The sequence below is a fragment of the Neodiprion lecontei genome, chromosome 4 (assembly GCF_021901455.1).
Source record: "Neodiprion lecontei isolate iyNeoLeco1 chromosome 4, iyNeoLeco1.1, whole genome shotgun sequence".
NCBI classification, from domain to species: Eukaryota; Metazoa; Arthropoda; class Insecta; order Hymenoptera; family Diprionidae; genus Neodiprion; species Neodiprion lecontei.
Window position 1 is genome coordinate 23,426,685 of NC_060263.1, and position 16,323 is coordinate 23,443,007.

Genomic DNA, 16,323 nt, shown 5'->3' on the forward strand with positions numbered 1-16,323 from the left:
TAATTAAGACTTGTCAATCCTTCGTTTACATTCGAATGCACTGCAACATTTGGTATTCAGGCTTAATATATGCAACGAACAACGTGATTATCGATATCTACAAACGTCATGTATACAATTACACGTACATATTTCGGATAGTTCCGCAAGTCACTCCGACATTTAAATTAACTCGACATATATATCACAATTAAGCATTATTTTTACATATTTTTCCTGAAAACACAAACGCGCTTCGTTGTAGGATATTCGTTTATTTTTCCCCGTCTCCCATTCCTCGAGTTAAATCATTAGCTCGACAGATTGCAGAGCATTGTATTTCACTTCCTGTTGAACATTAATTTGTGGTAAATTCCCGAGCATTCCACCGCTATAACTTATCGTTGGCTTTTCTGCTTTATAAAATTATTATCTACCCATGTAAGATTAGCGAGGAGGCAAAAAATTAGTATGCGATCAAAAAAAAAAAAACGTTTACAATTGTTTAAAGTATTTACAAGCTACTCGAATAACGGTGGGATCAGCTTTGGAGATGCCGAAAAATTTGATTTTGTGTAAAATGACATGCAGTTCCTTTGTATAATCTGACAAATCAATAAAGTAGCTTAATAGAAATTTCTTCTTTCTATGCGTTTTCTATGAATATGCATAAAAACCGTTTCTAGTTTGACAATAATTCGGAAAAAAAGGTGTGAAATTAGCAAGACAATTTCTCATCTCTAAAAATAATCCTAGTGTTTACTAGACACGGTTATAATCCATAAACCCATGCATCGACAAAAATTTCTAGTCGTCGATAGCACAATAATATTTTGATTTTCTATCATAACCGAGAAACGACAGTTCCGAGTAAAAAAAGGAAAATGAGTTTCGTAGCTGTAACTGCAGAAAACTTAGCATCTACAGCTATGATCATAGTATTTAAACAGTTGTACCCGTAAAATTTTCTAGTACAAACAACAACGAATGAAATTCATTCGTCCCATTGCACCCCGGAATAAGAAACGAACCAAAAAAAAGCCAGACAAACAAAAAGAGGTGATTTTTGTCCCCGTACGATTTTCATGCGTAAACAACTAACAGGGCAGCATGCCCGGCAAAACGTCCTGCAGGATCGGGTCGGGCGCCCCCCCGTTTCGCAGGACTCGCGGGACGCGGCGTTGCGTAAGGGCTGCGTGAGCCGGAGGACGACTCGCCGTTCGCCTCCTGTTTTCCTGCTCCCGGGGGTCCTACGGAAGCCCTTATTTGGGTCACCGGGCACCTGCGGTCGGACCGTTTCCCCACTCCGCAACTCCGTTCACTCGCACCGGCTTTCTGCTGCCCTTGCCTCGAAAATAAGCCGACAGCCACGGAACAAAGGATCTCATTTGCATATCTCCTGGCGTTAATCGCTCGCCGCGAGGAGCTCCGACCGATCCGGACGACCGACGCCAGGACCTGTTCTCCTGGTACAACAGACGTCTGGTAGGCCTACAAATTTACGATCGATCAGACACCGCCCCCGCCTCGAAACGCCTGCACACCTCGCACGCAACGTTCGAACCTCACGACCCTGGGGATATATGCGACGGCTGTGTTAAGGGCAAGCGACTGTCCTTCTTTGTCGACCGAAACGGCTCATTCCCATTTTTCGTTGTCGTTGATAAATTTGTGTACTTAATGTGCTCGAATTTCGGTAGGGGAATGCTTTTTCGTCTTGGAATTCGAGAGAATTCTTTAATATTCATTATTCATGATTGCAGGTAGTCCTCTTTTACCGATGAATATGTTGATTCTTATTTTTCATTATCATTAATAAAGTAATGAATACATATTAAACCTTTGTAATATTCATTCATGTATTTCACTAGAATTTTTCGACGAAAAAATCAATGTCATTGGATATTTGAATAAATTTTATCCGTCACTTCTTTAATGATGTAATAAAAGAAAAAAGTATCAGATTCTTTGGTCGATAAAAATGGGCCGTTACATGCTCTTAAGTTTGACAAAAGAAAAATGGGAAGTTTCATCGTCCGAAATTTGCTCGATCACCGTCTTCAGATTATTTTTGGAAAAAAATGTACGATAGATTACAGGCGCAAGAGAACCCTAATAAAATACCCGGAGAGCTGATTCAAATTAGTAACCTAGTTAACCTTTCCGCTGCACACCGAGATGAAAATTGCCCCACGGCATAAAATCGTAAATTTGATATGAAAAACATCCAAAATAATCTGACTTGATCCAAGAGAAATAATGAAATATCGTAAAAATGGTTAATTCATTCTTTTTTCGTCACTCATATAAATGCCTTTCTTTCATCGCGCAGTATCTCAACAAATTTTTTCCTAAATATCCGTGCTTGAAAGTTACTCAGTCAAAAATATTTCAGCTCAAAATATTGAAAATTCAGTGAGTTATGATACGTTCAGTAGAATGAATTCTTTGCAAAAAGACAAAAAATTTCATTTCAGTTCATATAAGCACACAAAAGGCAATGAATTAAAAAAGAACTAGAAGTTTATTTAAGAAAAAAGGAAAAGAGAGAAAAAAGTTTGCAGGAAGATTTATTGCAGATAAGATTCTATTGTTTTCTTTGACTGACGTATTTGACCCTTTGACGTTACTAATGGGATGTATCTTTCCTTAAAGTTCATATGGTCCCATCTCGCAAAGTGAATATATATAAAAGAGTGTTTTTGCACGTTGACTCCATTCTCGTAATAAGTAAAGCTAATCTGAGCCGTTTTGTTTCTGCAACAGCATGGCCAATTTTTTCAAAACTCAACGGTGAACGTAATTTGGCTTTATGTGCGCAATGATCGGTTGCTGTGACAATTATCCATTGCCCTATAATATCTTTCTCTCAATCATAAAACTGCCCGTTCCCTCCTTTTTCTCCTCCCCTTTCCTACCGAATGAACTTACCCTCGGGAATTTCTCGGAGACATGCGCCCCTCTGAAACAGAGCATTGCTAAAGAAGAATGAACGGGTCGAAGACCCTCGGAGATGACAGACTTGATTGAGCTGCAAAGCTTTGCTCGTAAAAACGTCACCGAACCGAGTAAACCTGAATAGGACATAACGTAACGGCCGTAGAAATATTTCGTAAAAATTTTCCAAAGGCAAAAAAGGGTAGAAGTTGACCCTTGCCCACCAGGAGCGCAAGACGGGGTTTCCACTCCTTGCCAAAAGGGGATGATCGAAATCCGACGTATCCCGGGGGACTCTTCCCGCTCCTGAAGGGCTTGCGATCCTGATCGTTCTATCCGCTGCACATCCCGAGTCTTATCCGAAGGATAACTTCTCGAACTAAGCTATCCGAAGTCCCCAGGACTCTTTGCGGGATCGACGATCTCTCGAGCTCCGTTCGGGTCCTGCTTCCCTGGCCCAAACTACTATGGGAAATCCCCCGGAAGGTGCCGGGAGTGAATGATCCCCATCTCCCGAGTGGCTGAAATCAGTCGAATCCCGCAGCCGGAGCTGAACCTTCTGATGCCAAGCTTGATCCGGTTGCCGCAAGGACCTTCACGCCAAATTTTAGAACGGAGAGTAAAACCCTCGAGGATGTCGTCGTCCTTCCGCCGATCCCGCGGCCTGTAGACCCTACGCACAATTAGCGTCTCGAGTTCGCTAATCCTCCCGACTAGTTACGGGAGTCAATTTCTATCCCGTATCGCTTTTGGTTGATGGCGTACGTGAATTCTCACCTAACAGCGGCCAGCCTTGAACGACTTTTTATCGTAAATTCGTTCTCTCACCTCTTTCGATCGCTGCACGAAAATAGAGCCGAACATTTCCCTGTCGCAGACTTTCAGCTAGCCTGATTCTTTCCTCCCGTTATTTACCTGAAATTCCGATCGTTCCATTGTTATCGAAAATGGAAACCCATATTGCTAATATTGTTCCGGTGTTAATTTCTGAGAAAAAGAATTATGAAATTGTGAAATTATATGACCAAGTATCGTAATGATCAATTTTTTAATTATTAAAATTTATTCGATTAATCCTTGCGAAAGAAATTTCACGGAATTTTTTTTTTTTCTCCAGCTCTAAATATCGGTATTATATGTATGTATACACAAGATATTCACGAGTTTTAGTGCAACGATTTTTTAATATACCGCAAATTATACGCGATGTAGACCTAATTCGAGAGCAACATGGATGTGTAAGAACAAGGTGATTGATGGTTGGATTCGAACTGACGGTGACGCTGTGGAAGTTATATGGTGGAATCAAGTCCCAGAAACAGGATGCCCGTTTCCTCACCAAATCGAGGTCACGCCGGTGGACTAATGAAACACTTTTTATCAAATGGGACGTTGATTTCTGAGCAGCTAACGAACGAACGTTTCAAACTGAATAGATACAACGAAGGAAACCCAACTGCTTTCAAGTTCTAAAAAAATTGATAAAGTGGCGGTTGATTTTTGAACGTCAACGAAGCATGGATTACTCTATTTTGATTACAGTTTCAATTAGTCCGAAAAGGATTAATAACCGATATAACGTTTTCTTTATTAAACAACTAAATTTTGACGATTATACACAATTTGAAGTAAATTTCATTATTTTACCGCAAATCTTCTGGCCCGAATTTTACTTCGTCAAACTGCCTGCTGAATAATTCAAGGCGTCCTCCCGAATTTACAGATTTCACCGATCCAAAATTGATTGGTTTTCGCGTCGATTTTACAATGACGGTAAATAATAAATCATCAACTTTCAATTCCAATTCCAATGTCAAGTTTTTCAAATATTTTCACACTACCATGCATAATTGAAAATCCGTAAATGATCCCCACAATGAATATTTATAAAGGTGAGAAGCTTCTTATCATTTACCGGAACAAAAACATGTGCACGCTTCTAAAACATCAGTAATTGTTCAACCCTCAAATTTGCATCAATTCAAAACGTTTATATGTTCAATTCCAAACGTACATTTAAATTAGAAACATCGCTAAATTTTCAACACCGTGTTCAATTCATAATCACATATCCACAACGTAATCGTACGAAATTTCTCCATACCGTATTATCAATATCCCATCAGACGTACTGAAAACCGTCAAATGACGAATCATTGTCAAAAGAATCAAATCTCTTGGGAACAAATGAACCCTAACGCACCCTAAAGTTATAACCATATTAAACGGAAATTGTATCTCTATACTTGACGAATCTTGCAACCAATTACCTATACAACAAGTATGCTCTTCCCGCCTCATCCCGAAACGCCTCAATCATACGGGATGTGAGGGGTGGTCCAGCGATCTCAAAGATCGATGTTTTCCGAACCGTGTGTATCATATGTACATACATACATAATATACACATATATAGGTATACATATATAGCTATCGTATACCGGTGCCCGTCTACCTCGAAAACCGGGGTGAGATCTAGGGCTTACCGGGATGAGCCGCTTAGCCTCTAAACCTTGTGTGCGCTGCCACGCTGGTCCTGGTGCCTCTTTGTGAGTGTGTTTCCTCCCCCCCCCCGCCCCCCTCATTCCCCCCTCATCCCGGCAACCCTCCGTCTACTCTCGCAAACGCCGAGATACACGGCCAGGCTGACCAGCCTCCGCGGATTATCCGATCTCCGTACTCGTGGGATTATCTCGACGAGGCACGAGAGAGGGGGGGAGAGAGAGAGAGAGAGCGAGATATGAGAGGGAGAAAAGAGAGAGAGAGACCGAATTCGTAAACGCGGCGGAGAACCTTCCTCACACTCGCGCCCCGTGTATATGGGATTTTAAGGGTGGTAGGATTTTGGGGGTGGAGGAGGGGATGGATGAATGCACGTGTGTGCGTCGGGTCGGCGTTTTATAGTTGCGGGACACGCCGCGAGGCGGCGCTGTGTACGGCCGACGGATTAATCCGGGATTATTGCCGTCGTGTGCGGGGAGCCTTCGCGTTCAAATCCAACGCACACAACGTAGATAATCCTAACCCCGCCGAGTCTCTCTCGCCCGGCTAACGCTGCGCCACCCACCCCTTCGATATATTAACATGTGTGCGTTTTCAGGCCGAGCAATGTCGGATCTGTGTGCGCACGGTACAACGTAACCTGACATAACCTAACGTAATACGCGGACGGTTCGCGCGGTTTTATAGGTATTATGTATGGGGAATTCGAAATGCGATTTCGAATCATCTGCAACGTTAAGAATTTCTGATTCAATTTTAATTTCGGTATAACGTATTGCCTTTATTGATCGAAGTTTGGAAATATGTATGGAATTATTTACTTCAGTTTGTAAGATTCGATTTATTGTTATAGAATATAGTTTATTCGGGATTCTCCGACGAATAGGAATGATATGGAAGAAAAAAAAAAATTCTAGATAAAATCGTAAAATTTTTGAGAACATGTCGGAATAGGTTCTGTTTATTTCGAAATAGTCTTGAGCAATTTTTTCTGCAACTTTATGTTATGTTGAATTTTCAAAAATTCCAATACTTTCCTGATAAATGTCTTCTTATCTGACAAAAATCTAATTCATAGACTTTCAACCCAATTGAGATAGTTGCCATTTTCTGCAACGTCGATAAATTTTTTGCATTTTTCGTGGAATTTACTGTAATTTTTCACAGACTTTTAAAAGCATATCGAAAATTCGAACTTTAACAAATATATGTGAGCGGATATATCTGAGAGTACTATCAGACACTGATGTTATCATGAAATCGGGAATGGAGATCGTCCGACGTTGTGGAAACCGCATGGAATTCCCCATACAATGTATGCTCCTGTGCCGCTCCGCGATACACTCGATACTCGGAAAGTTCCTCGAATAAATCTTTCTCAATACCCTTTTCAATCAGATTGCCGATACACGTCACAGATGCTTTGTCCATACGAATGATTTTTTTCATCGTTAGAATTTGTGAGCTATGTCGTACGAATCTTCTGCTTGCAATGAACATGCTAAACGAATTCAAGTTTGACAAACAAATTTTACTTTGATTACCTGATTTCTCATGATTTCTTAATATTACAAAAAGATTTCCGTAATCTTAAATGATTTCTCACGACCACCAATGATCATCTTGATGATTAGTAATGCAGAATATTATTTTAATATTACTGATTTCGAAGATTGCGAAATGACTTCGAATGAATCGTCGCTTCGATAAAACACCTCTTGGGTTGTGCAAATGTCTCGTTGTCCACATCGATACGTTGATAAACCTGTTTTTACAATTTTTCTAACGGTATCCGAGGATGTTTGAATTACAGTCGGTTTTTTACCCACAATGGAAATAACTTAAACATAATATTGCAACTTTTGTGTATATTTATGTTGTACCGTAGAAAGAAAAATACAGCCATTATCGTTCTTGTGCGAAAACTTGTTGCAATTACTTTGAAATTTACCGATAATATTTTTTAATCGTTTATCTTTTTCTTTTTAATACACTCTCGAGAAGTTAACGAATCTCAAGCTAGATAGTTCCCAATGATTAAGTCCATCAATTTTTTCAATCCTGAAGCATCTGCAGAAAAATATGATACAACCTACACTCACTCTTATTCCGGTCGACGCTCTGCTATATTCGGTCTTGGTTCGCTATGTTTCGGAATGAAAGTGCAATGTATCGATTCTATCATCCCAGCTTTTGTTCCGGACTGTGCGGTCAGATGGTCGTTGGGGTAGGTTGAGGTTGCAAATCGCGACTAATTCAAGAATGTTATGCTTCTGGGAAAGTAACCAACAGGAAGTTAAAAATGTCAATTTCCGATTAACGACATAACGTGTTCGTTAAAAAAAAAACCGATGTTTACTTTGAATTAGATTTTGTGGGGTTTAAAGAATTTGAATGCCACAAAAGTTTAACGCATACTCAATTGTCAGTTACGATTACTACACACGGTCCTTGAATATATTCGTATTACATCGTAACCGAAAAATACAGCCGAGAACAGATCTTGATTCGAGTGAAGAATGTTTTCCGAAAGATTCGGGTTTCATCTCACAGTTAGCAGGTAAAGTGCAAACAGACGGTACGAGTAGTCACCGCGAATGGTGCTGAGAGCAGGTAAAAGTCAAACAGCTAGACGAATTTTTTCCTGTTTGAAGATCTCTCGTAACGCGCGGCGAGTCGTCCCTAACTCGTAGTTCCTAATAATCCCTCAGGATTCCCTAAATAGCTTAAAACCGCTTTCACACGCCCCTGCAGTCCGCGCCACTAGACAGTCTGTGTACAGATTGAATATCCGTTGCACCGAGTTAATCATCCGTGAAAGTTACAGCCCGTTTCAAACAGACATTTATTATTGACAAATGCGCAGCACGAGGGGTCGTAGAAAATTCAAACCCCTCCCGTTTAATTCCATTACACGGTGTACGCAGCTACGAAAACAGACTAATTCATCGCTGGATCCTTCTTCTCCTTGAAACTCTGACGCAGGAGGTAGAAGAAAAAGTGGGTACCTAGATTTGGACGAAAAGTCTGCGGAGCTCAAAGGATGATCGGACAAATTAACGGCCCTTAGTTTTCGGAGTCACGAAACGGAGGTGAAAATTTCACACGGGGTGATTTCCAATGGCTTAGAAGAAACTTTCCAGCGAGCATCGCGCCGGTCGGCGTTTGTGTGCATTGCCCTTCGTGCCCCGAACGAAGACCTCGACTGACAATGAGGGCGGAATCCTTTTCCAAACCCCCAAAAATCCTAGAGAGCGTCTCTTCTCCCCTGGTCCCTCGGTCTCGCCCCTCCTCCGAAGGACCCGCGAGGACGAGTCGCGATACGTTAAACGTGGATTTGTGAACGGTCCTGGTGATCGACGTGCGTGTGACCCGGACTCCTGGTGTGAGTCTGCATCCGAGCAACCGGGACTCGGGATGTATTCTAACCCTCGGGAACTAATCCGGATTAAATCGAAATCCGTGCCGTACGGCGACCTGCTGCAAACGTGTGTATCGCAGCCGCTTCTGTATTGCTGGTAAGTGACCCCAAGGTGAAAGGACCCGAATCTCAACTCGTTACCCGACGATCACTTTTTGTACCACGTCGCGTTTTTCACGTCCCGCACATCGGCGTGATGGACGAAATGTTTTACCGCGTCACTAAAAGACTATATAAGTAACTTTGGCGTTCATATCAAGGGAACATTCGCTTGAGGATGTCAGGAACTTAATAGTTGAGGAAGTCAGATCGTCAGTTAAGGGAAATTAGATGACAGAATATTGTGTGAGATAACGAAAAGTCGATCGAAACTGTTAAAAATCAATGGAAATTACATGATAGCGATGAAGAGACCCCGCAGCAAACGTTGGAAATCATGGAAATCATAGAAATCGTTGCAAGTCGATTTCCATTGATTTTTATCTTGTCACGTGCTTCGTTGATTTCAAGTTCACCGCGTGATTTCTATTCATTCCCCATCATCTGCCAACGTCTTAGGTGATTTCCGGTGATACGTTTTCAAGTTTCCATTATTCTATCTAATCCAGAAATCATAGGAAATCAAAGGTATCATTGGAAACCAATGAAACTAGCTTGCTCCACTGGAAATCAACGAGAACCGCATGATAAGGTATAAATCGATAGAAATCAATGTTAATCAATTTAAATAATCATTCGCCCCTTGGTTTAGATTGTTTTTCGACACTGCGTAAATCATACATCGGCGAAACTGTTAAAAATCGGTATTTGCTCGGCCTGTGGTTAAGTCAACGCACATTGTGGTTTGGAAGTCACGGAATATGCGTGGAATGTTCTCAGCGTGTGGTCCAAATCCATTCAAGTTTGGAAGTAGCAGCACTTAAGAACAGTTGCGACTAAATACTGCTGCTGGGACCGAACATCAACGGGGAATTAAATTTTCGTTTTCAAGTATTGCATATACAATTATTTGAGAATGCTGAGGTTTACTTTTGATGTATCACCGACGGAACTTGCAGATCATCAGAGTATGTAGTTTTTTTTTTCCTGGTACTGCATGTATGCCGATCTCGGAACGGCGGATACATTTTTAATTCTTTTTTTATTCAACCTTACGAACTTGCGCCATGGATGCAAAGAGAAAAAACCTGCTGTACCAAAGCAAAAGTATAAACTGTAAAGGAATTTCATTATGCAAATGGTAGACGGCACAAGGGGTTGACGAGATAATGGTACTTTGTCGAAAACAAGTTGGAGTCTCCTCCTCTTCCTTCTCTCCTCGATCTGAGAAACCCCCAGAGGTGAAAATTTTTCGCAAATGCAATGCTGCGAAAGATCTGTTAATGTACGCAGCGCAAAATTGCTAGTAATCGATACAATTCAGGATTCATAATACAGGAAGTCTTGTTTTCACTCCAAATGGTTCGATTATGTTCACTTAAAAAACGGTTAACTTAACGATCGAAATACGGACATATGCACGATGACTTTTTTAAATCCAACAATCAAGCAAGTCTTATTGAATAAATTCTTTGTTTCTCGAACAAATAGATGCCTGATATTTTTTACGCTGAAATTATAACGATTTGATAAATAGTATATCACACCAATCCACGGATCAGATTGAGATATTTGAATACCTATTTCTAGAATATCTCAAATTCTCAAATTTGTAGATTCAAGGAACACGATCATTAAAATTAATGGCAATCATCAGAGGCGAACGAAACACGCGTGAATTTCGCTACATTATTAAAAAGCGCCGAAACACCAATTAAAACCTGATGTAAATAAAATCCCTTCGATAATTCCAATTTCATTGATAACAATCATCATCATCCTCGACTTACCGGTAGCGCTTTTGCTGAGATCGAAACCCTCCTGCTTCGGACTGGCATTGACTTCCGGTTTGGAATGCTGGCTGTGGGCCGAGAATGGAGTCTGCGGCGTGCTCAGGGGTGTTTGGGACTGGTGAGCAATCGAGGGCTGAGGTATGTTGTGTGGCTGAGACTGACGGGACTGATGGGACTGCGGGCTCTTCGGCAATGACGAAACGCTGCAGGGTCTCGACGGAGGCGAAGCTTTGTGCGTCAACGCTAACGCCTGGCTCTGGAACAAGAAGAAGCAGAAGAAAAATAATACCTATGTATATGTAAATATATATATATATATACACATATAGATATATACATATATGCATACAGATGCACACAGACGCGCATTAACGCGAAGAAAAGAGAGATCAAAATTGTACACGTGCAAATAATTCCTGAGCGGTGCGATACAATGTATAAAATTATATCCCACAGGTCCGATCACGGCAAGAGAAGATGAAGAAGAAGAAGAAGACGAAAAAAAAAAAACCAAAAAACCCACCGAAATGTGCAAGACGTCGATAATTCCATAGAAATGTAAATGTATTTAATGACGACTGACAGGTTCTCAAGCTGAAATTGGCTCCGCTGATTTCGCTCTCGTGTACAATGCATACAATGTAGGTATAGCATCGTGTGGAAACACTCATGGTTCCTTGGCGGTGAGACCGATCATTTCGAACACGCCATATTCTGCCCGAGTATATACTTGGGAGGGAAAAAAAAGAAATACATACGTGTATATATATATATATATATATACGGTATAAAATAAGGAGAATACGCATGAAAACGATGGTTACGGGTTTAACAAAAACCGGTAAGGCGGGAGGGTCTCTCGTGATACTTTTGTTACCCCTACATGCACTCGGTATTAAACTCGAGGAAACCGCAAGAACGCTCATGAGAAAAGATTTAAGGTCGGTTGTCTAGGTACCTGCTTGTAATATGTACCTACCGATTTCTGCAATCCGAAATACGCGCTTATACATACTCGTTATTACAATGTGACAGTATGTTAATTGGGAGTTGACACCGTTTGAACTCAGTTCGAAACAGTCGAATACATCGGTGTAAGAATAAAACAAACCTGTGATGTTCGGGATTTGTTAATTCATACTTCTGTTTCTTCTTGTATTTTCTTAAAATTCTGTGAAATATTTCTTTAATTTAAATCAGTACATATTAACGACAACAAAGTATTTGATTGGGATGAGAAATCGACTTGGTTCGATGTGTAAAATATTCTTTGAAATAATTCTTGTAGTCCCGAAAAAAGCAGATACTTTGCATTATGTGAAATCAAACAAAACTTCGATTAGTCTAAAACACATTTTGCGCTTCGGATCGAACGAAGGAGTAAAAACAATATTTTGTAGCAATAAATGACAACTTTTTCCTAAGAACAGGTACGATACCAGATTTTTTCAATTCGCAAAATTTCGCGATTCATTTGACGAGTCGAAAGAAATTCCTGAGGAAAATATTCTGCCTGAATAATAAATTTTCAGTCAATGAAGATACCACCTATTTCGATAGAAATCGATTCGAGTTACAGATTTCTGAATTCTTTATCTAACTCAAATCGCCGACACAGAGTCGTATCGAATAACAGATTCATAGCCGAAGGGCGCGAGTCTTAAGTAAGACTGTTTTGTACCGTTCTTACCGTCGAACGAATTCACCTTAATTTCTTAACCCTGGTTAATGAGTCGCTCATTAACAACTGTCACCTGTACAGCGATAATCGCATCGTCACAGTCCACTGTTATTTTGGATTTGGCGCCAATTCAACGGTATCACGTATCTGTATAATTATGATTATACTCAATATCGAATGCTAATTCGATTTCTCAACATAGTGCCTACACAACGAGATTGTCTCATTGTCGAAAATTTTGGTAAGCGGAATTTGCTGCTGTAGAATAAAAACAGAATAAACTGTGTACATCAATTATTATCTATATGCATTATCATCAACAAACGATGACAAAACTGTAAAGAATAATTACAATGGTTTTCGTAACCCGATCTTGTGAAAAATAAGTGCCCTCCAATTTATATTTCAAATTGCAGCAGAGAAATTTTACTGCACTATAATACTGTAAAAAACGAAATATGTAAAAAAGAATTTCACGTGCAAATATTTTTTCAGCTGTATTATTGTATAGCTAGATTATTATATGATGAATTTTAGTCTTATATCCGTGATAGAAAATGGTAATTTTATCAGATTAATTCGAATAACCTGAAATAGTTTCGTAAGTCGAATTCTCAGATTTCTTGAACAAAAATTTTCGGTCACGGACCAATAAAAAAATCTCGCTGCGAATTTTATCGACACATATTTGAATGTTAAACAAAATTTTCATATACTTGGGTTTGAATTTAATAAATTCTTGATATTCTCACGATTTTCACTCTCCGGAAATGACCGAAAATTGATATGCTTTTATATAGTTGAGCGATGAAAGTTTGAAGGAATCGTGATTATCGGGAAAGGCGATCAATTTCTCATAAATTCGAATTTCCAAATTCGTCCAAGCAAAATCGTTTAAGTCAACTTTTGCCGAGAAGATTTGCCCCTTACATTAAATGGATAGTCTTGAAATCATTTAGTCCAATCAGGGAGCAGCGGCCACTCGCGAATTAATATGCTTGTTAGGCGACTCAGGCCAAAATTGAATGGCGGTTCGAATTTTATGACGAAGATCGAATAACTAATCACGACACGAGTAAAGTAATTTTCATATAATGCGTACGATACAAGTATAAAGAAATCTTCCTATCACAGGTATTTTACATTATAAATGTAGCTGTTGAAAAAATATATTTTTTTCATTAATCAGTTTGACGGAATGGTCGCGTTACAGAGGATGTGAATTAAATATGCAGAGATGGCAATGAGAAGAGAGAATATCGCGGCTTTTCTCCGCCTCGTCTCTCGGTGTCCGAATCGCTCGATGATCTAATAGTCACTTGTCAGCATCTACGATGAAATCTGAACACGTGCTCAATTCAGTATTGTAACGGTGTTGCTAAGGCATAGATTTGTGTAGTATGAGTTAACTTTAACACTAACGGCTAAGCCGTCCGCGGTGTTAACAGGGGTCAACTAGCTCCAGAATGCGACAATCTTCCATCCACAGAAGTGCGAATGCATCTTCTGAATGAATTTCGTCTCTGATTGAGATAAAGATAGAGGTGGATGAAAAAATGGTCATCATTCGCAAAAAATCGTAAAAATTTAGAGACAAATTTCTAATTCTGTGAAAAATGTGGCTACAACCGAGAAAAAGGATTAACGTTGAAACAACAATCGCACGGAATTTTCACGAATCGTATCGCATTTTCTTCAAAATCCAAACGTATTTAAAACCATTATTGTAACGATATCCATTTTTACTACAATCTTCTAGTAACTAAACATGGAATGAAATCTGCTTCAGCGTTGTTGAAACTTTGAAAAAACAGACTTCGTTCTCTCTCTCTCTCTCTCTCTCTCTCTCTCTCTCTGTGTGTCCCTCAATATTGGGAAACGCGTATGATAGGAGAATGTGATTTTTGTCCTTCGCCGTTCAATTCGCGGCTGTCACTCTTTATTCTTTGAATAATATATTCCATTGCCGTAATTGTAACGAGAAAGTACAGAAGCACTCGCCAACTTGCGTCAAGCCAGATCCAATTTCAATATCGCACCAGGACTTTTATCCGCCGTGTTATACGTATATGTATATATCTAAGCAACTTTTTTTCCATCTATCGATTTTAGAGACCAGCAGTGCACTTGACACCGACGACCTTTCGCCAATTGGCCAAAATCCGAATGAATACGTACCTACTTAATGTTATACGTCAGGCTAGTCACTGCACGATTACAATTAATAACCATCGACCTCAATGTAACTTTTTTCGACGTTTTTTCCCCATTTACATTTCCTTGGTGATTTTTCTTAGCCCCGAAACGATGTCGATGACGAAAAAAGGATACGATATTTATCGAGAAAATATTTCATTTTTCACATAATATGTCATTCTTATAACATATATTATCAATGTTCGTTTTAGGATGTATTATTCTAATTCCGGTAAGTTCTCCTGTACCCATGATATTTTTTTTTCAGATATTAATTTATATCGCTCATGTAATTTGAATTTTTCCAACCGGACGCTGATCTTTGTCATTGGTAACCGAAATCCCAGTATAATCAACGTTGAGAGACTCGAATCGACTTTCGTTCCGTACTCTCTAATTCATACATACGCTCAACGTGTCACGAGCAAAGGTATTAATTACGGAAACTCGGCATATCTTCGTGCAGTATTTTTCATCCGGTTTGAAAAAGATGTCAGGTTTACACAGGTGTTTTGGAGTATCGACAAAGCGAAATGCATATAACGCTTACGTGCAGCACAAATGGATTTAAATACCCGTTGATTGCTTTGTCACGGCAACATCATCAGTGGCTACGCAAAAACCTTAAGCGAGCTGATTTTCCTTATCACGTTTCCGTGCAAGGGTTCTATCGAATTTAAGAACCGTGAACGATTTGAAAATTATTTGAAAAACACCGATTTACGCAAAACTTTCACCGATGCAGTGAGCGAAAGATTTCGTGATAGTCATTTTCTCACTTTTCCATTTTCTTCGTGACAAAGAGACTGTAAAGCATAAGTTTCGAAAATTGCCCACTTTTTGATGCGTTGTCGAGACGGATATAACGCGTCTGGAATGATTGGGAAATTGAGTATTCGCCAGCCATGTGCCATGACTGCACTTTTTACATATCGCTAGTACCTTCGGTTACAAAATGATTCGTACCTAACAATAATCCTGAAAATAAAATTGATCAATACCGTACGGTTTTTCAATTTTCACGTATATTTCGATGTAAAATTTGCTATGCGTTTTCACATTACTTTGCTTTACAGATATGTGAAAAGTGTTTCGTCATTTCTTTCTACATTTTTCGTGATAAAAACTTGAAAACAGCAAAATAATATCGATGATTTAGGTGAAATTGGGACCACAAACCAAGTCTGAGTAAAGCACGTGGACACACGAAGCATGTTCTCATCGCAACTATTTCAGCTTTATATAATCTCATCTCAGTTGATAGAAATGATTCCCACTTCATCGATATCTTAGCTTCCAAATGCGAGACTTTATCTTTCAACGTGCGTCTTTGACGAGAATATTGAATTCATTCGCGTTGGGATTGTAGAATTTGTCACAAGTGTACAGATCCCGGAACATTTCCAGAACAGAACATGGAATTTAGTGAAATATTTAGAAATCGCAGGCTCTTTATTTACCAGGCACCGAGGTGAATTTCTAGTTGTCGTTACTATGAAATTATTACCGTCACCGAAAATTCTATAGTTCTGGATTAAAAAATTTTGCCGCTGTAACCAATAAATCTATCATGTACAATTGTTCTTTTCGACTATGGTCACTCGTAATAGATATACATATTTCCTTGCAACTATTGCGATGATTTGATGTTGGTGCATCGATAAATCGACTTCGAGCCCTCATTTGTCTGAAAAAATGTAGTCAACTAAGCAGCT

General features: G+C 39.6%; 1 protein-coding gene across 3 annotated transcripts in view; it reads right to left on the bottom strand.

Annotated features, from left to right (window-relative positions):
• Window positions 1-16,323, bottom strand: part of LOC107221901 (homeobox protein dve-1) — a 79,387-nt gene that overhangs the window by 31,001 nt on the left and 32,063 nt on the right. For all 3 annotated transcript variants that reach the window (XM_046737251.1, XM_046737252.1, XM_015661072.2), the window contains one exon: window positions 10,729-10,987. In XM_046737251.1, coding sequence (XP_046593207.1) covers window positions 10,729-10,987 — 259 coding nt within the window. The remainder of the gene's footprint in view (window positions 1-10,728; window positions 10,988-16,323) is intronic.